General features: G+C 47.7%; 1 protein-coding gene and 1 long non-coding RNA gene across 19 annotated transcripts in view; one reads left to right on the top strand and one right to left on the bottom strand.

Annotated features, from left to right (window-relative positions):
• Positions 1-27,358, bottom strand: part of TMEM268 (transmembrane protein 268) — a 116,199-nt gene that overhangs the window by 38,816 nt on the left and 50,025 nt on the right. For 7 of the 13 annotated variants that reach the window (XR_014785953.1, XR_014785952.1, XR_014785954.1 and 4 more), the window contains exons 11-13: positions 22,533-22,613; positions 19,622-19,807; positions 15,713-15,888 (exon numbers count right to left, since the gene is read on the bottom strand). Coding sequence is in view for 7 of the 13 variants with exons in the window: in XM_084821415.1 (XP_084677541.1) it covers positions 15,713-15,888; positions 19,622-19,807; positions 22,533-22,613 (443 nt within the window). In the remaining 6 variants the exon portion in view is untranslated. Of the gene's footprint in view, positions 1-14,668; positions 14,806-15,197; positions 15,889-19,621; positions 19,808-22,532; positions 22,614-27,358 lie in introns of those variants that run through there. The other 6 variants (XM_084821418.1, XM_084821419.1, XM_084821421.1 and 3 more) reach the window with 4 other exon arrangements.
• LOC146335717 (uncharacterized) lies at positions 165-25,511 on the top strand. 6 transcript variants are annotated; one of them, XR_014785962.1, is made up of 5 exons: positions 165-271; positions 4,610-4,708; positions 13,668-14,633; positions 14,748-14,796; positions 24,131-25,511. It is a non-coding gene; the product is annotated as an uncharacterized LOC146335717 (long non-coding RNA). The 6 variants fall into 6 exon arrangements; XR_014785960.1 differs by lacking the exon at positions 24,131-25,511 and adding an exon at positions 15,323-16,899; XR_014785959.1 differs by having other exon boundaries at positions 13,668-14,796.

Raw genomic sequence — 27,358 nt, 5'->3', positions numbered from 1 at the left:
AACAATGGCGCTGTGGGAGTCACAAATCATCCTTCCTGCTTGCTTGTCACCCACATGACTAGGTTATGTTGCTGGGGCAACACCCTGAAGGGAGGGATGCCATGAGTTAGCAGAAAGAGGAAATACACTGCGGGCATAAATAAACCTGCTGATTGCAAAGAAAAGGGGGAAGGCACATACGCGCACACGCTCACGCACACACTCACCGGGAGAGGAAGGAGAGAGATACTACCTGAAGCCCAAAGAAACATGGTCTGAGTTATTATCAATGGTAAGTGAAGAACAGCTTTACCTAAAGCCAAGCCAGTTTTCGGTTACGAAGAGGGTTTGGAACAGTGAGCGAGGGTGGAAATCATAGAAAGGGGAACTGGTGTTCTCACTGGGGGTGGGGGGTTCCTCTGGAGCAGCTTTCCCCAGCCTGGTACCCTCCAGATGTTTTGGACTTCAACTCCCATCAGCATGGCCAGTGGTCAGGAATGCTGGGAGGTGGTCCAAAATATCTGGAGGGCAGCAGGTTGGGGAAGACAGCTCTGGAGTAATATCTTTCTTGTTCCTCTCTCCCAGGCATTACATTTTCCACTGCTACTAGAGGACCTAACCTGTTTTTTCCCAGTGTGGAGGGAGGGTCATTGCCTGTTGTACAATGTTAAAGGCACAGAATCTCTTCCAAAAAGAAGTTGGCAACTCTAATCCAAACTCGAAGCTGATTTCTTAGAAATCTTTTACCTGCTCCTATGTTTCCACATCCAATGTAGCTCGGAAGCACTTTGGACAGGAATGGCATCCTTCCTTGCATTCGGTACAAAGGAATCCAGTGTATACCAGATCAAACTCACTTATAGGCCCCTTCCAACCCTACTATTCTATGATTCTATGAAACTAACTCTCCATCCACCCCAACACTGTCTAGTCCAGGGACAGGCAGAAGGTAGATTTGGATTGGTTGGTAGATCGTTGGGCGATTTGCAGTAAATCAGCAAAGATTGCTGATGCCCAAATGTCTAACAATACCAACAGCAAAATGATTCCCTCTGGCCTGAAATTATACTACTAAAATAAAGAAAGCTTGTGGTATCAACCAGGAGTGGATTTTTGCATGGAAGGACTGTGTTCTCCGTTCAGTTCTGGTGCTCAAAATCAAATTCCAGGGCTCAGAATTCTTTAGTTTTAAGTGTATGCAGATCTTGGGGCTCTATTCAAAACCATAAGAACATAAGAACAGCCCTGCTGAATCAGACCAAGGGTCCATCTAGTCCAGTATTCTGGGCCATGTAGATCCTGAGAGCAGATGTTTCCCCACTTCTGGCCTACTCTGACTAGCAGGACTCCAGGGTCTCAGGCAGGGAGAGGTCTTTGCCAAGACCTCTACCCGAGATTCTTAACTAGAGATGCCAGGGATTAAACCCAGAATCTGCTGCATGCAAAACTTCTGCATGTGCGATACCACTGAGCAACAGTCCCTCGGGAAACTGCCATATATCAGGTCAGACTATGACTGGATTCGCACAACTCACTAAGCCACACTGAGTGGTTGAGTGTGAGTGGTTGTGGTTGAACCCTGGGTTGTCTGTTGAACTGTGGGTTAGCGTGTTGTCTGAACCCTGGACATTTTCCACAGAGTGTCTTGTTAACCATGCAGTGTGGCTTATTTTTCTTGAACAACCCACCTTGAGAACCCATGGTTTGTTGTTGGGTTGTTCAGGGTAGTTAACAAGCCCCCCTGTGGAAAATGTCCTGGGTTCACTTCAGACAACATGCTAACCCACAGTTCAACAAACAACCCAAGGTTCAACAACAACCCACACTCAACCAGTCAGGGTGGGTTAGCATGTTGTGTGAACAGCCCCTACGACTGGGTTCAGATGACACAAGGGTGGTTAATGAGCCACAGTGGCTTGTTAACCACCCCCATGCTGCTCAATTTACATAATTATCTTCCCAGGGTGGGGCTTATTGTGACATCCAAAGTCAGTAAGGGTGAGTGGCTGGGTTAGTTAACAAACCACCCACCAACCCTAGAACAGGTCATTGGTTCTGGGTGGTTTGTTAACCACTCTCGTGTCATGCAAACCGTCTCAGTGGCTAGGTTCAGATGTAACACTAAACCATGGTGGGTAAGCGGCCTGAGCTGCCCATGATGGGCGAGGATGTTGTGGAGGGGCGGGGGGATGACAAATGTTAATTCTGTATCAGGTTCCCAAGGATCAACAGGAGTAGCCCTCTACAGAAAACACCAACACAATTTGGAGCCAGTGTGGTGTAGTGGCAAGAGTGTTGGACTGGGAGCCGGGAGATCCGGGTTCTAGTCCCCACTCGGCCATGGAAGTTCACTGGGTGACTTTGGGCCAGTCACAGATTCTCAGCCCAACCCACCTCACAGGGTTGTTGTTGTGAGGACAAAATGGAGAGGAGGAGGAGGAGAAAGTAAGCCCCCTTGGGTTCCTTGCAAGAGGGAAAAAGGCAGGGTATAAATGCAATAAATAAATAAAAATAAAATCCCTCTGCCCAGGTTTTAAAAATACCGTGTCAAGATATCCCTCTGCCCCTTCTTCGATTCTGATGGGTGCGGCATTCCAAAGACTGGACAGTTTTCCAGCCATTAAGAGCTGATACAGCTTTTTATTGTCATGAGCTCTATTACGCCAAACTTTAGGGATAGGCCCATTCACAGTACTCGAGACAGTCAGGCTGGTAATACCATGAAAACCATTCATGTGGAGTAATAAAGTGGAAGTTGAACTAAATGGCAGATGTGATCATCCCAGCACTGTGAGAAGCACACCCCCAATCTCATTTTTGTGACCAGCTTGCATGTTATATGGAATCCCATTATTTCCCTCCCTACCACTGGTGTATTCTGCAAACTTCATCTGTCAGACCTTGAGGTTGCAATTATACCCTAATAAACATTTTGCTGCAGAATTTACTCAGAATCAGACCTACAATGTAGTCCCTTTAGGACATTTGTCCCCTGCACAGTAGTAAATAATGTCCCCAAATTTCAGCCACTCACCATTTACAGTTTTCTTGAGGCCTACCACAAATGGCTGGGACAAAAAAAAAAAAAAAAAAACTGCCACTAAACCCCAAACGAATCTTTGGTAAATGCTGGGTTTCTAAAAAAAAAAAAAAAAATCCAACAAAAAATTGATCCAGGGCCAAAAGTTTGAGCACCCATCCAGAGTGGTTGTTGTTGTTGTTGTTGTTGTTAAGACTAAAACAAGCTTGGGACAAAAAAAAAATCCCAAGAAATCTATTGATTTTTCTCATTGGTGTCCTTTTTTCCCATTGGGGTCCTTTTTCTCATTGGGGTCCTTTTCTTTCTCTCTCAGACAAAAAAATCCCAAGGAATCTATTGATTTTTTCTCATTGGTGTCCTTTTTTTCTCATTGGTGTCCTTTTTTCATGGGGGTCCTTTTTTTCTCTAAGCCAAAAAGTATCCCAAGAAACTATTGATCTTTCTCACTGGGGTCCTTTTTTCTCATTGGAGTCCTTTTCTCATTGGGGTCTTTTCTTCTCTTTCTAAGCCAAAAAATATCCCAAGAAATCTATTGATTTTTCTCATTGGGGTCCTTTTTTCTCGCTGGGGTCCTTTTCTCACTGAGGTCCTTTTTTTCCCTCTAAGCCAAAAAGTATTCCAAGAAATCTATTGATCTTTCTCACTGGGGTCCTTTTTTTCTCATTGGGGTCCTTTTCTCATTGGGGTCCTTTTTTTCTCTAAGCCGAAAAGTATCCCAATAAACTATTGATCTTTCTCACTGGGGTCCTTTTTTTCCTCATTGGGGTCCTTTTTTCTCATTGGGGTCTTTTCTTCTCTTTCTAAGCCAAAAAATATCCCAAGAAATCTATTGATTTTTCTCATTGGGGTCCTTTTTTCTCACTGGGGTCATTTTCTCACTGGGGTCCTTTTTTCCCGCTCTAAGCCAAAAAGTATCCCAAGAAATCTATTGATCTTTCTCATTGGGGTCCTTTTTTCTCATTGGGGTCCTTTTTTTTCTCTAAGTCAAAAAGTATCCCAAGAAACTATTGATCTTTCTCACTGGGGTCCTTTTTTTCCTCATTGGGGTCCTTTTTTCTCATTGGGGTCTTTTTTTCTCTCTCTAAGCCAAAAAAATATCCCAAGAAATCTATTGATTTTTCTCATTGGGGTCCTTTTTTCTCATTGGGGTCCTTTTTTCTCATTGGGGTCCTTTTCTCACTGAGGTCCTTTTTTTCCCTCTAAGCCAAAAAGTATCCCAAGAAATCTATTGATCTTTCTCGTTGGGGTCCTTTTTCTCATCGGGGGCCTTTTTTTTTCTCTCTAACCCAATGTTAACCTATTGGGATAAAATATGTACCAGGAAGGCTTTCAAATGAACCTGATCCAAGGAAGCAGACGTCCTCTGAAACAGAGGAGCAGACATCCTCTGTTTTTGTATGGGGTCATTTGACAATCCTGAGATACACTGGAATTTAGCTTGGGTTAGAATAAACATCTGCAATGTCATGTGTGTACTTTCTTTGCCTTTTTAAATGGGGCTGGGTGACAGAGTTTTCGACGTTAGAATAAATGGGGCTGGGTTAACACGTTGTCAATGTTAGTTGATTTCATTTCTATTTGTCTCACCAGCCTGCAGCTATGTGGCAGCAAGAATCAGTCGCTGCTGTTGCCACTGCTGCAAAGAGGAGGAGCAGCAGCAGGAAACTTTGTCCCAACCCAAGGACAAAGGTAAGTGGAACTGGAACATCTCTGTAGAACATCTGATTAAGAACCCTGTGGGGTCAGACCAAAGGCCAATTGAATCCACTGTTCTGTGGCACAGTTGCCAACCAGAGGCTTTTGGGAAGTCCAAGGAGGGCCAGAAGGTAATAGACTTTCCCCACTATTTCCCTCCCCAGTTTCACTCAGCAATTGGGATTTAGCAGGGTCCATTGAGTCACCACAGCACAGAAGCTGTGGCGGTTTCATTGGGTCACCATAGCTAAGAGCCATCGCTCGACCTCTCCTCCTCCCTGAATTGGTCTGAGCTCACCATCTAAGCTCCCAGACTCACTGCATCCCATGGGAGTGAATTCTGCAAGTAAATTATTAATATGCTGCATGCAAAAGAGTCGTTTATTTTGGCTGTCCTGGATCTCCTGCCTATCAGTATCCAACTTTGGGTTCATACGAGAAAGGAAGAAAAACATCTCTATCTCCACTTTCCTCCAATTTTTGACACCTCTATCATGCGCTACCAAGTCAGAACATGGGTCCAACTAGGTCAGGGTCAACTATACAGCTTTCTCCAACCTGGTGGCCTCCTGATGCTGTTGGACTACAACTCTCATGCTGGAGCAGATGGGCACCAGGTTGGAGAAGGTGGTTAGAGCAGCCTCCCTCCAAACTGGCCCCCTCAGGATGTTTTGGACATCAACTCCCATTAGCCCAAACCAGCATGGCCAGTGGTCAGACATGAGGGGAGTTGTTGTCCCAAAGGGCACCAGGCTGGGAAAGGCTGCACTACCTCGTGCTGGTTCTAGGTCCCTTGTGGGTAGAAAAGAACCTGCCTCAAGTGGAAGACTGGGATGAGATCCCCTCCACAGCTCCTGCAACCGTGTAAATAAATCTTTAACTATTGAGAGCATGTTGAGTGGCTCCTGGAGCTATTGTGGCTACAGGGGCTGGTGGGGCAACCCACCCACTCTTTGGATTTCCCAGGGCAATGGCAGGGTGGGAGGTGTTAATATGGTCTTGTTTAGCTTCACAAGCTGCTGCACCAAATGGGTTTGAAACACCCCAGTGGGTAACCAAGCTAAGTCCAAATGGGCAAACATCACCACCAAGATAAGATAAGAAGCATGAGTCATAACAATGCTAGAAACTCAAGTTGTTATCTCTCTAATTAATCTCATGTTATTCTTTCCCTGTACTTACACAGAAAGTTGCTAATGCTTATATAACTGCCATGCTGCTTCCTTTAACGCTGTAATTTTCTCAAATGAAGCATTACATAGATTTCAACTTACAATTTTGTCCGGGGCTATGTTTGCCTGTTTGGACTTAGCTTGGTTACTTAGTTTGGACTTAGCTGAGTGTTTTGAACCCATTTGGTGTAGGTCCTGGCGTTAAACGGGGCCAAATTAACAGGAGGACTTGGCTAACATAAAGTTTGCATGGGCCTGAAGAGGTAACCATTTCAGCGTTTGCCTCAGTGTTTTTCCCCTGAGAAAAAAACAAGTTCCTCAAAGACTGCCTATCCCAAATACGGAATCCAGAAGCAATAGCACTGAGGCTTCTCAGGCGAGAAATGACATAAGAGGGCTAATTAATTTCAATTGGTCAAACTCTTAGGAAATATTGCAGCTCTTGGGGGGGGCGGGATCACAGCAACATAAAACCGCGGAGGAGTATCTCCGGGAATATGACTTCCTTTATCTCCTTCTTCTTCTTCTTCTTCTTCTTCTTCTTCTTCTTCTTCTTCTTCTTCTTCTTCTTCTTCTTCTCTCTCTCTCTCTCTCCCTGTTATTAATTACCATTCTGTTCGAAGTTTGTTGTCAAAGCCATGTATGCCATAAACACATAAGAACAAAGTAGATTCCACTTCTGCTGTGTCATGCCATAAAACAAACAGTACCTAAAATGGGACCGGCAGCAATTCACTGCCAGGACACATTCCTTTCCGTTTCCTTGTGCAACGGAGGCTTCTCCCACCCATCTTCCCCTCCTTGGCCATGCTCATTTTCACCTACTAGACCTGGGTTGAAATTGCTTAGATTTTGGAGGAATGGGATTTCTGAGATTTCTGAGACCCCACCCCACCCCCTCCGGCAAAGAAGAAAGTCAATTTTGCAGGATTTTCTCCACATATCCTCCACCATTTCTTAACGGCGGCCGCCATTTTCTCCCCCAGAAAAACACGAGATCCATGGCATTGTGGGGGATACAAAATGGCAGCCAGGCCTGACAGGAACACAGAGCCGGCACTTTTTTTTAGTAGGGATGCTGATGTCATCTGCCTCCACCACCACCCCCCATCAGAATTCCCTGTTCCCTCTGAAATTAGCTGCAGTCTTCACAGTAGCTGAGGAAAAATTAATTTCCCCAGCAACAATGTATTCCTTGTGAATGGCCACCAATTTGGATGGCTTTAAAAGGGGGTTGGACAAATTCCTGGAGGAAAAGGCTTTAACTGGCTACTAGTCCTGATGGCTATGTGCCACCTCCGGTACCAGAGGCAGTGAGCCTCCGTACAGCAGTTGCTGGGGAACATGGGTGGGAGGGTGCTGTTGCACTCATGCCCTGCTTGTGGGTTCCCAGTAGGGATGTACGGATGCCGTTACCTGGGGTCCGTGGGGGGGGTCCGCAGGTGGGGGGAGGAAATACGGTCCTCCCGACGGAATCCTCCCTGGTTGGCTCCGCTCCGCGGGGAGTCCGCGGAGCTGCTGGCTGGCTCCGGCCGCTGCCAGACTTCTGGCCGCAGCCAGTCTTTTATGTAGCCAATCATGGCCAATGGCATGGACGCAAATGGCATCTGCTACACCGGACGCCATTTTGTTCCGCAGCCCAGCAGCGGATGGCTGCGGAACAAAGACGGCAACCCGGACCAGCCGCCGCCAGGTAGGTTCCATCCCGGGGGGATTTCGGGGGGTGGCGGGGGGGTAGTCCATTCCACCACGGACTCGGGGGGGGCAGATCCGGCCTCATTGGAGTCCGTGGCAGATTTCTCCGCCATCCCTAGTTCCCAGTGAACAGCTGGCTGGCCACTGTGGGCACAGAATGCTGGACCAGATAGACCTCGATCTGATCCAGCAGATCTCTTCTGATGTCCTTATGTTGTAATGTTGACTATTTGGGGGTGCCTTGGTCTTCAATGGGCAATTACGATACATTAGCTTTACAAAAGACCTGTTCCTAGCAGATGAAACCTCCTAGACCTGGTCTGTTGATATGGATCGATGCAGTTGCCTACGATCTTTGACTCTCCTTGGGGGTGCGGCTATGTGGATTGTCATGGTGAGCGCCTGCACATCAAAATTCACTACACTACTGTGCAGCAGTGGAAACAGCGACTTTTTTTTCTGGGGGCTGGGAGGAAAAAAAGAAGCCGTGTTTCTTGGGGAGTGTCAGGGGTGTTTCTGAGCACAGGGAGTGGGATGGCAGTTCAGATTCTGAACAAGAACCATCAGTCATGGGGGAGATGTGTTCCCAGGCTAGTCCAGATATGAGTAGGCCTGCTTCTCAGGTTACAAATGTCTAGATGGCTGAGCCTGAGGGTCCCTCCTCACCCCCTCACCCGTGAGAGGCAGCGAACAGGAGGTTGACCTAATAGATGCCAGGCGCAGGCGCAGAGCAAAGGGAGAGAAGGCAGGGGCGGAACTTAGATCGTCTACCCAACTGGCCTTGCATGAGAAGCTGTGCTTAGAGGCCTCACGAGAAGAGAGGGACCTCCCCCCCTTAAGTTAGACTAGCGAGACCGCCTCCCTCTTGAAACAGCAGGCAACTCTCGTAAATTCCATTTGGATCCCCTCAAGGCATTCCTTTGTAGACAGGGCATTTTTCTGAGAATTTGCATCTGTATGACCCTGTGAAGTAATTAGGGGTGGACGAAAGTCACTTACCTGTCGTCGAAGCTTGTTCGCGGTGGGGGGGGAGGCACTTCGCTGCTCCCCCCGCGAAGTTCAGGCCGGGGGGGGAGGCTTCCTGCCTTGCCCGGCTGAAATTCAGGCTGGGGGGGAGGCTTCCCGCCTCGCCCGGCTGCGAACTCCAAAGTTTTTTTTTAAAAAAAAAAACACCCCCGTGATAGGCTACGTGACGATTAACGTAGCCTATCACGGCTAGATCTGCAAAGTCAGCCATGATAGGCTACGTTAATCGTCACGTAGCCTATCACGGGTGACTTTTTTTAAAAAAAGCGCGTACGCTAATGGCAGCCCCCATAGGGAGCCGCCATTCGCGTTCCTTATTTGGTCGCTGTAGTCTACGTAAATCTTTACGTAGACTACAGCAACCAAATAAGGAACGCGAATGGCGGCTCCCTATGGGGGCCGCCATTACCCGTACGCGCTTTTTTTTTTTTTTTTTAAAGTCACCCGTGATAGGCTACGTGTCGATTTACATAGCCTATCACGGCTGACTTTGCAAATCTAGCCGTGATAGGCTACGTTAATCGTCACGTAGCCTATCACGGGGGCGTTTTTTTTTTTTCTTTTATTGGAATGGCAGCGGCGGCAGCCGGTCGAAAGACCGGCTGCCGCTCCCGCCCCGCACGAACACCCACCGAACCGCCGGCTGGACCCGCCGCCGGGAGGGACATTCGCCAAAGGTAAGTCCCGTCCCAGGGGGGGGTTCGGGGGGTGGGGGGTGCGGAGAATTTCTCCCCGAAACTTGTTCAGCGGGCCGAACACGTTGGCGCTCGGCCCCCCCGAAGTTTCGGGGAGAAATTCTCCGCCATCCCTAGAAGTAATGGATTAAAAGCTGTAGACTGAAGCCTCTCGTCTGTGTATGTTTGGGCATTGAAGTGAAGTGGGGGCTAAGTGACAGGGAGCTTCACACCCTGAGAAATGGATAGAGATTTTTTCCTCCCCCTGGAGAAATTTGGTGAAATTCCCCCCACCCCTGACACAAACACACACACAGCCACTGCCCACAAATATGGTGGGGAATTTTGAGAGGACATTTGTGCACATCTCTACCAGCTACACAGCACACCTGGAATCCCTCCTCCACAACAGGTGATGGGACAACCCAATCTAGAGGATGCACAGCAGCTTCCTCTTCCTGTATATTGGGAAATTAAGGCTACACTCCTATACATGCTTACCTAGGGGTAAGTCCTATTGAATGCTATAGGACGTCTTGAGTTGAAATGTATAGGATTGTGCTTTTAAAGGAGCATGAGCTTCTCCACATTACATTAAAATCCCCACACCCTTACCAGAGCTTCTGCTTCTGGATTCCTTGCAAAATTAAGATCGCCCTCCTTTACACGTGGTTGTTTCCAGTTCTTTTCTTCCCTTCTTGGCAAGTTCTATATGTTTCATTATACAGCCACTCGATGGTGCTGTGAAAAAGCAGGATTCTGGAAATTCACCAGAAATGTATCGAGATTCAAAGCATGATAAAATCTCTTATCGCATTATCCCCGTTGAGAATTATGTCACTATAATGGCACGGGAGGAGCCCTGAAGGTTGACGATGTCGTATAAAGGACCCGCAAAAAACCATGAGTGACCAATCACAAGTGCACAATAAAAGCCTCATGTAGAAATGCCCCATGTCTTGGGGGGTGGGGGCAGGTTCCAGGTTTCAAGATGGCAACTGTAATCTAAAACAGCCAGTACCTTTAATCACCACTGTGGCTGTCCAGTTATTTATTTCTTTATTTATTACATTTCTATACTGCCCAGTCGCTAAAGCCAAAGCAGATGTATTTTCATAGAATCATAGAATAGTAGGGTTGGAAGGGGCCTACAAGGCCATCGAGTCCAACCCCCTGCTCAATGCAGGAATCCAAGTCAGAGCATCCCTGACAGATGGCTGACCAGCCTCGTCTGGAATGCCTCCAGTGTGGGAGAGCCCACCGCCTCCCTAAGATTTTGTGCAACTGCAATCTTAACTCACAAATGCAAAACTGTCTGCCTTTACAGTTCTGCCCCTCTTTCTGCCAGCAAAAAGAAGAACTCATTTCTCTGCTGTGTGGACCAGAAATCAATTCTAGCGAATGGCTGGATCAGATATTTGATGCTTGTGACCTTATAAACAGAGCAGTCAAGCAGGTAGCAAGAGAGAGCTAGCTCAGTGGCAGAGCTCCTGTTTTGCATGCAGAAGGCCCCTGGTTCAATCCCCGTGCTCTTTGGCCAAAAGGATCAGGGACCAGGTGGTGCAGAAAACCTCTGCCAGTGAGAGTCAACAATAGGGGGCTAGATGGACAAATCATCTGACACAGTACAAGGCAGTTTCCTTTATTTATTTAATTAGTTTGTTGGTTGGTTGGTTGGTTGGTTGGTTGGTTGGTTGGTTTAATGTCCTGCCTTTCCACCACCAATGGTGCTCCAGGAAGCTAACAGCAATAAAATAGAAGTTAACATTCAAAATTATACTCAAAACATTAAAAAAAAGAAAAGAAAAAAGGTGGCTCTGATGCCAGTGGGGCAGTGAACCCGCTCCAGGGTTAAGTCAGAACCAGTCAGAAATGTAAAGGAGCTATCCAACTGCTTTGCAACTATAGTGTTCTGACTGAAACCCAGAGCAGATTCACCTCCCCACCAACATTGAAGCCACCTGCCTCCGCTGGTTAAAACTTTTCCCAATGAAACTGAAGTCAGCTTAGAATCATAGAAGAGTAGGGTTGGAAGGGGCCTACAAGGCCATCGAGTCCAACCCCCTGCTCAATGCAGGAGTCCAAGTCAAAGCATCCCTGACAGATGGCTGTCCAGCCTCATCTTGAATGCCTCCTGCGTGGGAGAGCCCACCACCTCCCTAGGTAATTGGTTCCATTGTCGTATTGCTCTAACAGTCAGGAAGTTTTTCCTGATGTTCAGCCAGAATCTGGCGTCCTGTCACTTGAGCCCATGATTCCATGTCTTGCTTTTGACCTGAGCTTGAAGGTCAAAAGCTTGTCCAGATGGGAACATCTCTGCCTGCTGGTGGAAGAGCGTCAAAAAGATGGACCTCACCTGGACTCCCACTCATCCCCACAAGGACAATAGAGTGGGTGGGGGTGTCTAAACCAACCTTTCACTGTGCTACTTGGGAGGAGGAAAGCATCTTCTGAATGACAGTGTACCTAACTGCAATTCCAAGGTGATCAGGAGGAAAAGCTAAAACCTAAGGGGAATTGATGCTTTCGAACTGTGGTGCTGGAGAAGACTCTTACGAGTCCCCTGGACTGCAAGGAGGTCAAATCAGTCCATACTAAAGGAAATCAACCCTGGGTGCTCATTGGAAGGACAGATCCTGAAGCTGAAGCTCAAATATTTTGGCCACCTAATGCGAAGAGAAAACTCTCTGGAAAAGACCCTGATGCTGGGAAAGACTGAAGGCAAAAGGAGAAGGGGACGGCAGAGGATGAGGTGGCTAGATAGCATCACCGATGCAATGAATATGAACTTGAGCACGCTCCGGGAGAGAGCGCAGGACAGGAAGGCCTGGCGTGCTGTGGTCCATGGGGTCACGAAGAGTCGGACACGACTGAACGACTGAACAACAACAACAACAACAACAACAAGGGGCTTTTTAGCTATGGAAAAAAGAAAGAAGAAACGTGCTTCTTATAAAATGACTCCTCCCTTTCACATCATCTCACTCAAGGTCAATTTTTGGTCAAGATCAAGTTTTTGCAAGAAAAAATCCTGTTCCAGTGTTGCTTTAAACAGCACAGATACAAAGACCTAATTATATGGTGGTACTACTCATATTGTATTAATGTATGAAAGACAGATATAGTTGTAGAAATATATGCAAAGTCCAAATTCCAATAAATGCTGTTGATACCACTTCAACCTCCAGCTACAAATCACTGGCAGAAAATCCATTCCAAAAAAGAGGACTTTCTCAAGTTCATATAAACGCATAGCTTTTAATTCCTCTGGAAGAAAAATCCCCTGAACAGTGCCTGAGTCATCAATGAGCACTAGCCCTCCCCAAATAGCACCATGATCAATGCAATTCTTCAAACTGAGTTGCAGGCAATTGCAAGGAAGAAAGGGTGTGGCCAGCTACTGAGCATGCAAGCCTGATCCAGGGAAGCAGGTGCCCTCTGAAAGTGCCCCCTTGCTTTTGAGGAGAGGGTACATTTCACTGCCCTGCGATACACTGGAATTTAGGCAGAGGGGAGCAAAGTGACAGACTGAGTACAGAGAAGGACAGGAGAGAGGAACAAGATGGGAGATGCTGCAGGGAGGGCGAAAGAGGGAGCCAGAAATGGAGTGGCAGGTGGGAGAAGGGAAAGGAGAGAACATAAGAACACAAGAAGAGCCCAGCTGGCTCAGACCAAGGGTCCATCTAGTCCAGCCTTCTGTTCACACAGTGGCCAACCAGCTGTCGACCAGGAACCCACAAGCAGGACAGGAGTGCAACAGCACCCTCCTGCCCATGTCCCCCAGCAACTGGTGTACACAGGCATACTGAAGAGAAGCATGGGGTTGCATAGGCCGCACCATGGGGCACTCAGAGAATATTAGACTCTAGAGCAGGTCTCACTGAACTTACTTGGGAGTAGGCCTCACTGAATTTACTTGGGAGTAGGCCTCACTGAACCTGCTTGAGAGTAGGCCTCACTGAACTCCAGGGGAGGCTGGTGACTCTGATGTCACGGGGGCAGCGACCCTGGATAGCTCCTTTAGAATTCTGACTGAAACCCGGAGTGGATTCACCACCACCCTGACATCGGAGACACCAGCCTCCACTGTTGACCCCTCCACACACACACACTTCACTTCTCTCAAAAGGTTGCAAGCTGCATGGGGGCGGGGGCTACTCATTCCGCAGAGTAGAGTCCTGTTCTTCTGCCCCAGTATCCTACCCTGATGGCACCATTGCACAACAGCACCACCTTTTCTTGGGGAGTCTCATTTGTCCCTGTTGGAACTCTCCTCGCTCTCTTTCTCTTGATAGAGAGACAGACAGACAGACAGACAGAGTTTTCCCAGGCTTCAAACAGGCTTCAGGTTCCTCCTCCATTATTTTCCCCCCTTTTCTCATGCAGATTCCCCAGTAAGTGGATGACAACGCCGGCCCAGAATGGCAGAGCCACGTGAGAAATGTAGCATCCCCACGGCGGCCCGGCCCATTGGGACATGAGGATAGAAGACCGCATAGAGCTCATCCAACAGAACAAGATCCTGTGCTGCTCCTGTTTGAGAAACTACAAGGCTGCTAAATCCACAAAGGGGAACTCCCTCTTGCATCATCACAGGCAATCATGAAGACAGGTTCTCAAACTCCCCATTGAGGGGAGATGAATGTGTCCGAATTTGCCCTGCCTGTGGTACCCATAGAGATAGGCCTTAAGAAGATAAAATGATAAATTGGGAGAAAAAGGAAACATGTTGCAATTATTAAAGGAGGATTTATATTGTTGTTGTAGGTCTTTGGTAGTCACTGTTTTCCCCATCTGGAATTATTTATGAACTGTATTACAACAGCACAAACATATAAGGGCACACTGAGGAGGAGAAAGCACTCCCCACCCCACCCCACCCCCAGACAAATAGCTCAGCCTTAATAGGACTGCGACCTTAAACATGCTGGACTCCATGAAAGCCAAGAGAATGTAGAGAAAATATGTTCAGGACGGGAGTGTTAACGTGAAATATACTATTACCAGTGGCATCTTCAGCAAAACGTTGCCATGTCTACTCACCCTTTAGAAGTGCTCAGTGTTCCAGCCAAATGTACCCTCCTGCAGGACACTCCATTACTCCCCCCCACCACCACCACCCAATGCTCTGGTTTTCTTTTCCAGCTGGCTCTAAGCATCCCATGAGCTCAACCTGCACTGGGCTAACTCGGTTTATTTTTGTTCCCTTAGATTTTGTTTTTAACAATGCTGTTTACTTCTGCAAACCTTGGCTTCCCTCCTGCCACGCTGAGATCTCCCCCTCTCATTTTCCCAAGGGCCTGTTTTTTGGCTACATAGCTGCCTGCAGTCCGTCTGCAGTCATCCCATGAGGTTTGCTATTAGGGGGAGTGATTTCTCTTTCAAAAGAAGCTCTTTCAAGCTCTCGCATATACCCTACTAAAGTAACACACTTTGTGCTTTCCTCCTGCTGGCTCTTGAACACAGGACCAAGCCATCTCCCGTGAAGTAGAAAGTACAGGGAAGCCTTCATGGGGTGAGTGTCCTTTGGCAGAAAGAGAACTGGAGGTAAATGATGTTTCCCCCCAAATATCTGTTCATTTACAGCTTGGAAAGAAAATAAGAGTGTAGTTCTAATCCCATAGGACAGCTAAGACTGGCCCAGCCATACCAAGGCAAGCTCCAGAGGGCAGCTAGGTTGGGCATTTGTCAGGGCCCCAAGACCAGCAAAGGTCTAACAGCGCTACCATTTTCACTTTGCACAGAGTGTCCAAGATCAGATGAAGACCAAGGGAATTCCCAGTTTGCCAGTCCCACTGCCCACCATCCACAGTACATAACTTCTAGAACCATCTCTTTTCGCCTCAGCCAGAACCAGTTCCCTCTACCCCCCAGAAACGGATGAGACTGAGATAATGCTTTGCAATTCTGACATGTCTGGAAAGGCAGGCAGGATTTTTTAATAGGCAAGGGTGTCTGGAAAGATCCAAGCATTGCTTAGACCTTTTCTGCAGCTAAACAAACTCAAGTTGACCAATCACTTTGGTCTCACGCTTTCCCAGTGAGAAGATGCAGCCTCCTACATGACTTCACATGACAAACAGCTTCACCGTTACAGTAAATATAGTGGGCTGAGATCTGGGAAAACTCCTTGAATCTGCTTCAAGAACTTGTGGCCAGTGGAAAGTATTCTGTCTGGGAACCCTGGACAGCTGCCATCAGCCATGTGTGATGGATGCACCATTGGTCTAATGGAGCAATACAGTTGCTCCTTCAAAGGAGGCAAAAGTGACTTCTGGAAAATTTCTGCTGGCCACCTCTGGCACATGGAAGACAGAGTGACTCACTGCTTTCCGCCCCAGACTGAAGCTCTCCTGCCTGTGCCAGTTGATACTCTGCATTTGGGACAATGCATTGGAGAGGTGAGTGCCATTTCACCCTGAACTGATCACCTCAGCTTGGACCAAGGGGAACGCTTCCCCAACACCAAGGTCTCGATGAATTGGCAGAGGCAGGGGGCCTGGCCGAGTGCTATGTGTCGTCCTGCAGGGACCTCTGGGAGCTGACTGCTGATCAAGAGCCGGACGTAATAGCCACCGTAGATCGTCAACAGCTGTCGGGCCATCACCTGAAAGGAGTCCAAGCATCAACATTTACTGAAGGCTTCTAATTGCTGAGACCAGGCTGTTTTCTAGCACCTCTCCCTCTGAAATGGCTGCCCCAGATTTGGTTCCGAGTTTGCCTTCAGCGAGGGTGCACAACATTTTCCGCCTCCAGGGCCGTGTGTGATGCTGACTCAAGGTTCATCCATTGCATCCCTATACCACTCTATGCCAATGCTCTCTGGACAGTTCACAAGAACCCAGGTCTGGGGTTGGGGTCCACAGGAATGTGCATGCGCATATACGTAAACACATATCCCAATAGGCCTGACACAGATCATATGTTCCTCAGTGGAAAGAGGGATCTGGAGGAGGGAGAGGAAAGAATTATCTGGGGAAATAAATTTGTCAGTGGGGTAGAGCCACAATTAAGGCCTGGGGGTTGGGGAGGTTGGGCACCCCTGGCCTTCAGTGGGGAATCTGTGGTTGCCTTTTTTAAAAAAAAATCATGTGCTTAGTGTGCAGCAGAGAACATTCCCCCTGGCCAATGCAAAGATTAAATTTTGCAGAATGCATTTGAGTTATCAGCTGTTTGGTAACAAAGACAACCTATTCCATTATGCTATCCCTTTCAGCAATCCCAGCTGGTTTCTTTTTAAAGGGAAAGAATTACTGTCAGTGAACTGATACTGATAATTCAGAAGCAGGAGAGGCCATTGCAGAGTAAGGGAATACGGCGAGCAAAGAAGTGCCTTTAGCCATGGGTACTAAACAAGGGAAAGGGGATCAGGCAATGCACCTTGCCAGTCTGTAAGGGTCTAAGGGGGCCCAGCTGGAAGGATAAATACAGATAGTCTAATCTGCTTACATTTACTTAACTGTATTAGTGAACAACTGGGTCGAACCACGGGAACGACAAGAAAATCCTGCAGCGTGGAGTGCTCCTGTTCAGGGTTCCCAGCCAGCCATGCTCTCTTCCACAGAATGCCATTCCATTCCCCATCTACTCCCCCCTTTTTTAATTCCTTCCCCTCCAGCAGACACTCAGCATTCCATGGCTCAGTCCTCACTGGGTCGTTTCAGGATGCTTCCCCACACACACACACACACACACTTACTTTAGGTTTATTTTTTCTAAAGGTGTTTTTGTACTTCTGCAAACCTCAGCATTCCTTCAAGCCTGCAGAAACCTCCTCCTTCTGTACAGAAGAAGGGGGTATCTGTGGGTTTGAGGGAACCTCAGTGGTGCCCTTTTGGCTACAGAAGAAGAATAACTCAGAGAATCGAGTTCCTTACTATAAGGCACTGTCTGCACCAGTACCAGCTCCAGGCTTTGTGTGGCCTTTGGGCAAGATGTCCTCAGCAGAGCCCCTCTCCAAGGGAGCTACTTCTTCTTCCTCCTCCTCTTCATTGTTGTCCACCACTGTCCACTCCCTTGCCCTCCCCGTCTTTGCCCAATGCACACTGCTGTCCAGAAGGAAAGATGGGGACTAGCAGTTGTCCCTTCTCCTTGCTCCCATCACCGCTCATTCTCTCAGAGAAGACAGGCAAAGAAGAAGAGTCAAGGAAGATCAGCAGCAGGGGGCTCTGAGAGTTGGCACTGCCCCCCCCCACTACCCAGGGTCATCCTATTGGTGGGATATTCAGGACAGATCAGAGGAAGAACGTCTTCACAAAGCACCGTTAAACTATGGAATTCACTACCATACGACATAGTGATGGCCACCAACTTGGATGGCTTTAAAATGAGGTTAGTCAAATTCCCGGAGGAAAAGGCTACTAGTCTTGATGGCTATGTGCCACCTACAATACCAGAGGCAGTGAGCCTATGTACACCCGTTGCTGAGGAAGATGGGTGGGAGGGTGCTGTTGCACTCATGCCCTGCTGGTGGGTCCCTAGTTGACAGCTGGACTAGATGGACCTTTGGTCTTATCCAGCAGGGCTCTTCTCATGTTCTTCTGTCTCACCAGGGGTAATGCCAGCATCTGGCCCAGAACCCAGCCAGCACGCTTTCTCGTATCTGTCTTCACAGGTCAAGGAGGTAGCATGGGAGGAGGCAACCTGCAGGACTTGGGCCTAAATTAAGAGCATAGGAAGATGCCTTATACTGTGTCAGACCGTTGGTCCATCTAGCCCAGGATTGTCAACACTGACTGGCAGCAATGGGTGCAGGCAGAAGCTTTTCCAGACCTACCTGGAGATGCCCATGTTCACACCTGGGACCTTCCTTCTGCATGAAAAGCAGGGGCTCTGCCATTGAGCTATGGTTCAGAAGCCCTCTGCATCCCATTAGTTCAGACCTCTGGCAAGAGCAATCTGTCCTTCCCCCAGCAGACCAGTGGGTGGGAGGAAAAGTAGGCAGAGACAGAAAGAGGGTTGCAAGAGGAGAGATAGAAGTAGGGATGGGTGAACTGCCCTGCCACTTGCCCAACCCTAGCCTAGCAGGCTCATGGGGCAAACCGCTGGAGGGTCCACAAGTGCCCGGCGAGCAGCGTCCCGCTTTCCCATGAGCCGCCATTTTACACAAAATGGTGAGTAAGCCTCTTACGGATATTGCCATTTGGCGCAAAATGGCGGATGTAAATGGTGCGATTTATGCAATGTGTGCAGGTTAAAAGGGTTTAAATAGATGATTTGCACATGCGATATTGCGTAAATTGTGCTATTTGCCTCCACCATTTCACACCAAATGGCAATGTCCATAAAAGGCTTGCCTGCAATTTTGCGTAAAATGACAGCTCACAGAGAAGCAGGGAACTGCGAGCTTGCCTGATTGAGCGTGCGCCAAATTGGGCAAGCCCAGGGGTCTGCAAGCTGGCGTCCCGGGGCGGGGGGTCTGAGCTGGCAACAACTTGCAGAGCTTGAGCCCCAAATCGTATTCCTCCAGCATCCCTAGAGAGAAGGACTGGCAGGAAAAGGGTGTCTCCATCCATTCCTGGCTTTGGCTCCATCCACCACCAGCATGTGGACTCCCACAGGTTAATTGCAAGGCAACACAGCTTTCAACACACACACAAAAGTTTCCCCACCCCTGTGCTAGAAACTCATTTGTTAAAATGAAAACTAAACAGGCAGAAAATGGTCCCGGGATATCCTGTTCAGCTCCTCCAGTCACCCACCCACCTACAGCTCTGGGCGGCTGTTCTGAGAACAGAGGTTTGTTTTTAAACTAACACAAGTATTATCAGCTGCAAAAGACTAAGAGTTATGACACCATTCCAAAGCTATTAACATTTCTGGCCCAGGAGAAAGCCTTTTCTAATCCAAGTGAAAAAGGAAACAACTTGAATCACGTGAGCGCTTCTGACTGGGCTTCAAAGTTTGTCCTGTCTGAACTTTCCCCTCACATCACAGCCAAGTAGGCCCAGCTTGGCTGGATGAGCTCAGCTTTCCTAGTAGAATGACGCCCAAGAAATGTGAGGCCCTTCCACATAACCCTGGGAAACATCACATCTCCCAGTTTCAATGGATTTCAGAGTCCTTCTGTCCCACTTCTTGCCACCCGCCTGCTGTTTCTCCCCCACCCTTGTGCATTGATAAGGCAATTTTTGGTATTTGTAAATAAGGGGTATTTCCTAGATACATGTTCAGCTGTGGAAATATCAAAGGGGATGCCTCATAGGCCAAAGTTCAAAAGGTACAGCAGTTCCCAGCAACAGTGGGGAAATTCAGCCACCCAAATCGCCATAACATCGGAGTCACGGCAGAAACAGCAGTCATCTTGCGTCAATGTACCCCCCGTGCCAAGAAATGCTTGCCTCTGGAGTTCCATCTGGGAGAAGATGGAGAAAGTCCCGGCAGGTCAGAGCGCCCCAGCTGCTATTCCTTCTCTCAGGCAGCAGCGGAGAATCCTCCAAAGAGCTTCCTGGCTTGTTTTCCAGGCTGGGAAGGATGGCCCTCTCTATTACAATGCAGACTTCACCCAGACCGTGCTTCAGAGCAGACTGAAAAGGACAGTGAGAAATGATATGCACCCAGGACAGCTATGCCACACAAGCAAGCCCCCCTCAGCAGTGCCCATTTTATTCTGCGAGCATTTTAATTCAGTGTGTGCCTATGTACAGGCGCACACACACGCATATGCACAGAGTCGATCGAGGCAGACAAAAGGGCTCCTTCAAACACATGATGCATAATGAGCTTAGGGATCCTTGCTGGGTTGGTAGCTGTAATACCACCATCCCCTACTACAACAGTTTTCAGTCCCATTGCCCCCGCCACAACGATCAGTCAGCATCCCACTGGGCATGCTCATTCCCCATTGAGCTTGGGGGGGGGGGTGTTCTAATTTCGTTTTGCATCAAGATATACTGAGCAGGACGGTATCCGGCCCCAGCTCTATTCCAAGAAAGAAGAAGATTTTTAACGCTACGTCCTATTCCACCCTATGGCTCGGACACTGCGAGTAGCTACTCACAGCGTCCAAGCCGTATGGTGGAGTAGGACGTAGTGTTAAAAATCCTTTAGTTTCTTTTTGAACATTGTACTTCTGCAAACCTCGCATGCTGATACCTTCCTCTTGTGCATGGATGGTGCTGTTTGGGCTTCCTAAGGGTCAGTAGTCAGAGAATTCAGAAACGTTTCTTATATATGGAAGACCCAGATTCAGAGGCCATGGGCAACGGAGCGCCAGCAGTGGAGGCTGGTAGCTCTGATGTCAGTGGGGTAGTGAATCTGCTCCGGGTTTCAGTCAAAACCAGTTAGAACTCTAAAGGAGCTATCCAAGAGAACCAGTCAGAACTATCCAAGAGAACTATCCAAGAGAACCAGTCAGAACTATCCAAGAGAACTATCCAAGAGAACCAGTCAGAACTATCCAAGAGAACTATCCAAGAGAACCAGTCAGAACTCTAAAGGAGCTATCCAAGAGAACCAGACAGAACTATCCAAGAGAACTATCCAAGAGAACCAGTCAGAACTCTAAAGGAGCTATCCAAGAGAACCAGTCAGAACTATCCAAGAGAACTATCCAAGAGAACCAGTCAGAACTCTAAAGGAGCTATCCAAGAGAACCAGACAGAACTATCCAAGAGAACTATCCAAGAGAACCAGTCAGAACTCTAAAGGAGCTATCCAAGAGAACCAGACAGAACTATCCAAGAGAACTATCCAAGAGAACCAGTCAGAACTCTAAAGGAGCTATCCAAGAGAACCAGTCAGAACTCTAAGAGAACTCCATCCAAGAGAACCAGTCAGAATTCTAAAGGAGCTATCCAAGGAACCAGTCATGACTATCCAAGAGAACTATCCAAGAGAACCAGTCGGAACTCTAAGAGAACTCTATCCAAGAGATCCAGTCAGAATTCTAAAGGAGCTATCCAAGAGAACCAGACAGAACTCTCCAAGAGAACTCTCCAAGAGAACCAACCAGAACTCTAAGAGAACTCTATCCAAGAGAACCAGTCAGAACTCTAAAGGAGCTATCCAAGGAACCAGTCAGAACTATCCAAGAGAACTATCCAAAAGAACCAGTCAGAACTCTAAAGGAGCTATCCAAGAGAACCAGACAGAACTATCCAAGAGAACCAAAACTATCCAAGAGAACTATCCAAGAGAACCAGTCAGAACTCTAAAGTAGGTATCCAAGAGAACCAGACAGAATTATTCAAGAGAACTATCCAAGAGAACCAGCTGGAACTCTAAGAGAACTCTATCCAAAAGAACCAATCAGAATTCTAAAGGAGCTATCCAAGAGAACCAGACAGAACTATCCAAGAGAACCAGTCAGAACTCTAAGAGAACTCTATTCAAGAGAAGCAGTCAGAATTCTAAAGAAGCTATCCAAGGTGTGGAAGTTCTGAACCAGCTCTGACTGGTTCTGACTAGGGATGTCAGAGAAATCCACAATGGAACCAAATGAGTCCAGATTGCCATGCATCCGACCCACCGATTCCTCAGCAGACCAGCTTCTCCCATCATGTGGATTCCACAGTCTTGCGGATCATTTTTCTAACTTTCCCAAATTTGGTGCAAATTTCATCATAGAAAAATATGCCAAAAAAAAAAAATCCAGCCAAAAATGTGCACTAAAGTGTGAAAATGCGCATTTTAGGGGGATTCGCGCATTTTCAGAGCCACCAGCCTCCAATCAGCACCAGTTATTTTGGAGGCGAATAGCAGGGCGGGGCAGACTGCTGCCTTCAGCCTCTCCTTGAGGGATTCCTGGAAGAACCAGAACACTGGACTAGATGGACCTTTGTATTCTGATCCAGCAAGGCTCTTGGGGTCTCCCGCCCCCCAGTAATGGTGCAGTGGAACTAGGCATCCAATCAAATAAGCAAACTGAGAAGGATGAATGTTTGTTTTTCATGCCCAGTTAGGACATGAAGCCTGAGCTGCGCAGTCGATCATTTTCTCTAGCAGGCGCCCCGACCCTCTTTCCGCTCAAGGGCCAAATTCCATCTGAGAGACATTCTCGGAGGCTGCATTCTAATGGTGGGTGTGGCCAAAGACCAAAGGGGCAGGGCCAAAGCAAATGGGGCAGGGCCAAAATGTCAGCATATCTCAGCTGAAAGTGCTTACACTTTCAGTGTAAGTACAGCTTTGGCGTACTCAGTTAGGCCGGTGAGTACACCTTAAGCGTCATCAATTACGGTATCGTCAGTTTGGCTTCCGCAGTCATCTGCTCCCCCTTGGAGACCATCTGCCTGATGACAAGCATATACTCACCTCCTGGCTCCTCTTCATTTCTGCCACGGAGTCTGCCAAGGAGCGAAGGCACGGTCCCACGTCGAAGTGAACAAACCACAGCTGAAGAAGCATAGAAGCATAGAATCATAGGGTTGGAAGGGGCCTACAAGGCCATCGAGCCCAACCCCCTGCTCAATGCAGGAATCCAGGTCAGAGCATCCTTGACAGATGGCTGTCCAGCTTAATAGAATCCTAGAATAGTAGGGTTGGAAGGGGCCTACAAGGCCATCGAGCCCAGCCCCCTGCTTAGTGCAGGAATCTCGGTCAGAGCATCCCTGAATGTGAGGGAAAGGGTTAAAGGAGTAGACTCCATGTCCTTGTGGATCAACAGAGCTGTGAGGGGCTCTCGGGGCATTCCTTGGTCACATCCTCTGGGCAGATCACAGAGAGTCGGGAATATCAGATGTTAAGTTAGAGCGCTGACCCCGAATCCTCCGAAAGTTTGAACCGAGGGCCAAACGTTGCATGGGGCTGTCTGTAAAACCTTGGCAAGAGTCAGGGGCCAGGTGGTCAGGTTCTGGGGCTTGGATTGGGTTTCAGGACCTGACGTAACGTCGTTCCTGATTCAGCTGGGATTCACAGAATCATAGTGTTGGAAGGGACTTTGAAGGCCATGTAGTCCAACCCCGCAGCCCCTTGCTCAACGCAGGATCTGCAGTACAAGATACAAGCTCAAACATGCCCTGCTGTATATCTCAGCCAGGATCCAGGTTTTGACTCCCACAATGCTCCACTTCCTTAGTGGAGCCATCCTCCTTTCTGGTACTCTCCATACTCAGCCTCCCCCTCGGCCTGCTGCCCAGAGGGACAGGGCATCAAGTCAGTGAGCAGGTATTGCAAGGTGCTGCTCCTTCCTCCTGCTGCTCACAGATGTGAAAGGTAGGCAGTGGGATCTGCCACCTCCTCACTCTCTCAGGCGCCAGAGCTCCTGCTGTCCCCACGACGTCTTTGCCTCATTCTTGCCACTGCTCACTCACTCCGAAAGGGAGAGCAGGTAGTGAGGGTGAGTGGGAGGAGGAGGAGGAGGAGCAGGAGTGGCATGAGGGGATTGAAAGTGCTGCCACCCCAGAGAGTGAGCCTTGGCAAGTGCTTGACAGTGTCTACGCCTGATGCTGGAACCATATCTGAGGACAAGCTCAGACTTGCCTGCTACATAGCCTATGCTCTGGAGCCATTCAGGGCCAGCCCTCCCATAAGGCAGGGCGAGGCAGTGGCCTCAGGCGGCAGATGCTGGGAGGTGGCAGCAAGATGCGGGAGAAGAAAGCTGTGAGCAATGCAGCCTGTTCTGCGCCCCCTAAGATAGCCTGCTGCCTTTGGGGAAGTTGGGGGAGAATGCTGTCCACTGCCAGCACTGAAGAAAGATTCAACTATCAGTCCAGTCAGTTTTTGTACATGGAATGGGAGAGTGCTCTATCTGGTCTCTCACCTCAGGCAGCAAAATATCTTGGGCCGGCCCTGGATCCATTCCTAAACCTTGTGTCCATTCCACAGATCAGATTTCCTATCCATATATAAGCAGGTATTTTGCCTGTAGACAAATGTCCTTAATATCTCATTATAAACTTTTATCCCACCAGCATTTTATCCCACCAATTCCTGAGAGTGTAAGGCGCTGGGGGCAGGAGACCAGGGACTCCAGCGACCAATCTCCAGAGCCCTACCCCCGTTGGATCCTCACGAGGCCAGGCAGAGAAGGCCTTATATGGCTGCCTTCTGGGAAGATAGTTCCGGCCTGCAAACACTTCCCAACTTGAACACTGTCAACTGACCCTCTGAGTCACTCGGGACATCTCGACCCCTAGAAAGCCCTTGCAGCAAAGCCAGCTCATCAATCTATGCCTTCTTGAACTCTTGCTTGAGTCCAGCCTGTCCACATGTATTATCGTTGTTCCTTCTGATCCTAGTTTATGTGCCTCCAAGCCAAATCCCAACAGCAACCCATCCTGGAGCCCGGCCAAGGCCTGGCAGCAACAAGAAACAACTATTTCCTTTGGCTGCCCTGATTTAAGCTGGAAAATATATCTGACATTTTGGTTTTGTCCTTGTTTTCATATGTGGATCCTGCAGGAACGGATAAACGGATGGATGATGTAGACAGAGAACCACCCACCAATTTAGTAGGAAGATGGATCTTATTTATTGCTTACTGACATTTGCATTTTAGTGATTTCAAATTGGAAATGAATTTATTTCTATAATACTGTTGGTTGTGAGGTTGTTGTTTTTTAAAGTCTAGCTAGAATAATCCCCCAAACTTGTCTTCACAAGCCTGGCCTGGCCTTATATTCTATATCAGTACCATTCCTAAACCAGATTATGTCCTATCATCCATGTCCAGCCAATCTTCCTGTCAATACAGACCAGTATTTTCTTAGGAGCCTTTGGAATGGAGTAGGTAGAAGTTCCATTTCCTGGATTCTTCTAGGAATGGGGAAGAAATGCATTCAGTTTGCCCTTTCAATCCAATATGCCAACCAAAACACAGTTATCCTTTGAAATTCATACGTCTCCAAATGTTGTAATGGAATTCCCCAGTCAGAAAATTTGTACAAAAATGTGTGTATTAGGGGACAGCACACACATATATTGGTGAAAATAGTGCTAAAGATGCATTCTATTAGGAAATGTACTTGCAAAATTGTGGACCAAATGCATGTCACAGAATATCTAAACTCCTTAAATGAGTTCAAGCCCCGGGTCCAGATGAACTGCATCTTAGGAAGTTAAAGGGCTAGTGGATGGACTCTCGGGCTGTGCCGAAAATTTCTCCCACATTTCTTCACCATTCTCATTCAATTTAATCGAAAAGAGATTGCTTTCAAAAAGAATTTCAAAGGAGGAAAAATTTCAGAGAAATTCTCATGGGTTGGGATTGGGTACTTGTGCTTACCTTACTTATGAGGTGGCTGAGAAGCATGCGTGAGTGTCCTGTCTGTCATTGTACAATAATGTCTCTGGCAGCCTGCCATCTCCACAGCTTCCCGCACTTCAGTTAAAGCCATCATGAGGAAGACATCATGAGGCAATTCCTCCCATGGGGCTTTTTCAAGTGCTGGGGCCTGGGAGGCTACAGAGCAGTAGAAAGATTTGTAATAGAGAGAGAAAACCCACACAGCACCCTCGTCCACCTCGCAGTGATTAGGTAAGCTCAAAAACATAGTTGATGCTGTTGCCGCTTGCAGGAATAGTGCAATAAACCAAAAACCCTTAGGAAAAAAGAAAGATCCTGTGCTACAACCCCTGCCCTGTGTATGAGAAACTGCTGGATAATTTCTCCTCCCCTACGAGATATGCAGTGAAATTGTCCCAATTTATCTGCCCGCAAATACCCTGGAGAATTTTAAGAGGCCATTTGTGCACAGCTCTACTGAAGCGCTATCTATTATCTTTGTGAAATCCTGGACAACGGGTGAAGTACTAGAGGACAGGATGAAGGCAAACATTGCCCCTATCTTCAAAGAGGGCAAAAAAAGAGGACGATCTGGGGAATTATAGACCATTCAGTCTGACCTCAGTACCTGGGAAGATTCTAAAGCAGATTCTAAAGTGCTCGATCTGTAAGCCTCTGAAACAAATGCAGTGATCACTAGAAACCACCATGGATTTGTCAAGAACAAATCCTGCCAAGCTAATCTTAGTCATCTCACACCCAAGTAGCTGAGAAACGGTATGCTAACCCTCTAGGGGAGTTGCGTGGACAGAGGATGGAAGCTGGCAAAGTTGTAACTCAGTAGCCCTCTAAGTTCTCTCCCCATAATAAATAAGAGCTCTTCACTACTGCTCTTTAGTCCAAGGGATATAAAGGTAGAGAAACTAGACACCCATCTAATTCAGATTACCAAGAGACCCTCTGCCCCAGAGTCAGGACTCTCCAAACATCACAGGAACAAAAATCAGTACACTAAGGGTGCAATCCTATGCATGTTCAGACAGAGAAAAGGCCTACAACTCCCAGCATGCCCCAGCCTGGCTGGGGCATGCTGGGAGTTGTAGGCCTTTTCTCTGTCTGAACATGCATAGGATTGTGCCCTAAGACTCTCTCAGCTTTCATAAAACTAAAAAGGCATAGATTTTTAGCCCTTAAATTGTGAAGTGTGCCATCTTTGTGGTAGGGATGGGTAGGGATGTATGGGTTATATAAAATCCATTCTGTCTGTGTTTTGTGGATTGTTAGGTGCCTTTTATTCCACAGTCTGCCCATTGCCCAAATGGTTTTTTTTTAGTTTCTGAATTTGTGCAAATGTGTATTTGTGCAAATACAAAATTGTGCCAATTCGCACATGCGAAAATGTGCAATTTCACCCCAAATGCACAAAAATCCCCCAAATGTGCATTTTCACATTTTAGGCCATGGGGGAAATGCACATTTTTGGCCTTTAAAAAAAAGTGTATTTTTTCTGTGATGAAATGTGTGCAAAATCAGGAAAGTTAGAAAACCAGTCTGCAAGTCCGTGAAATCTGCCCAACAGTGGAAGGGATGCTCTGCTGCGGTTCCCACCAGTTGGATTCATCAAAATCCAAACTCATTTAGTTCCATTGTAGATTTCCCTGACATCCCTAGGGATGAGGGGCAGGGGAGAGAGAGAATTTTGTTTGGTCTGCATTTTTAAACAAGCCAAACTAATGCACCCTTCCAGGACAAACATGTGGATTGGAACTAGGGATGCTAGAGAAATTCAAGATGGACTAAAATGAGCTCGAAGAATCCAACCTGCAAAATCCGCTGCGGAGCACCTCAGTCTGCACGGAGTCAGTGGACTTTGGGGTGATTTTTTTTTTTTTTACTTTCCCAAAATTTACGCCTA

Source organism: Heloderma suspectum, chromosome 14 (assembly GCF_057233095.1).
Source record: "Heloderma suspectum isolate Gila_16-S chromosome 14, 16-S_ref, whole genome shotgun sequence".
Classification (NCBI taxonomy): Eukaryota; Metazoa; Chordata; class Lepidosauria; order Squamata; family Helodermatidae; genus Heloderma; species Heloderma suspectum.
Note: the sequence above shows the minus strand (reverse complement) of the source record. Positions and strands in the feature narration are given on the sequence as shown.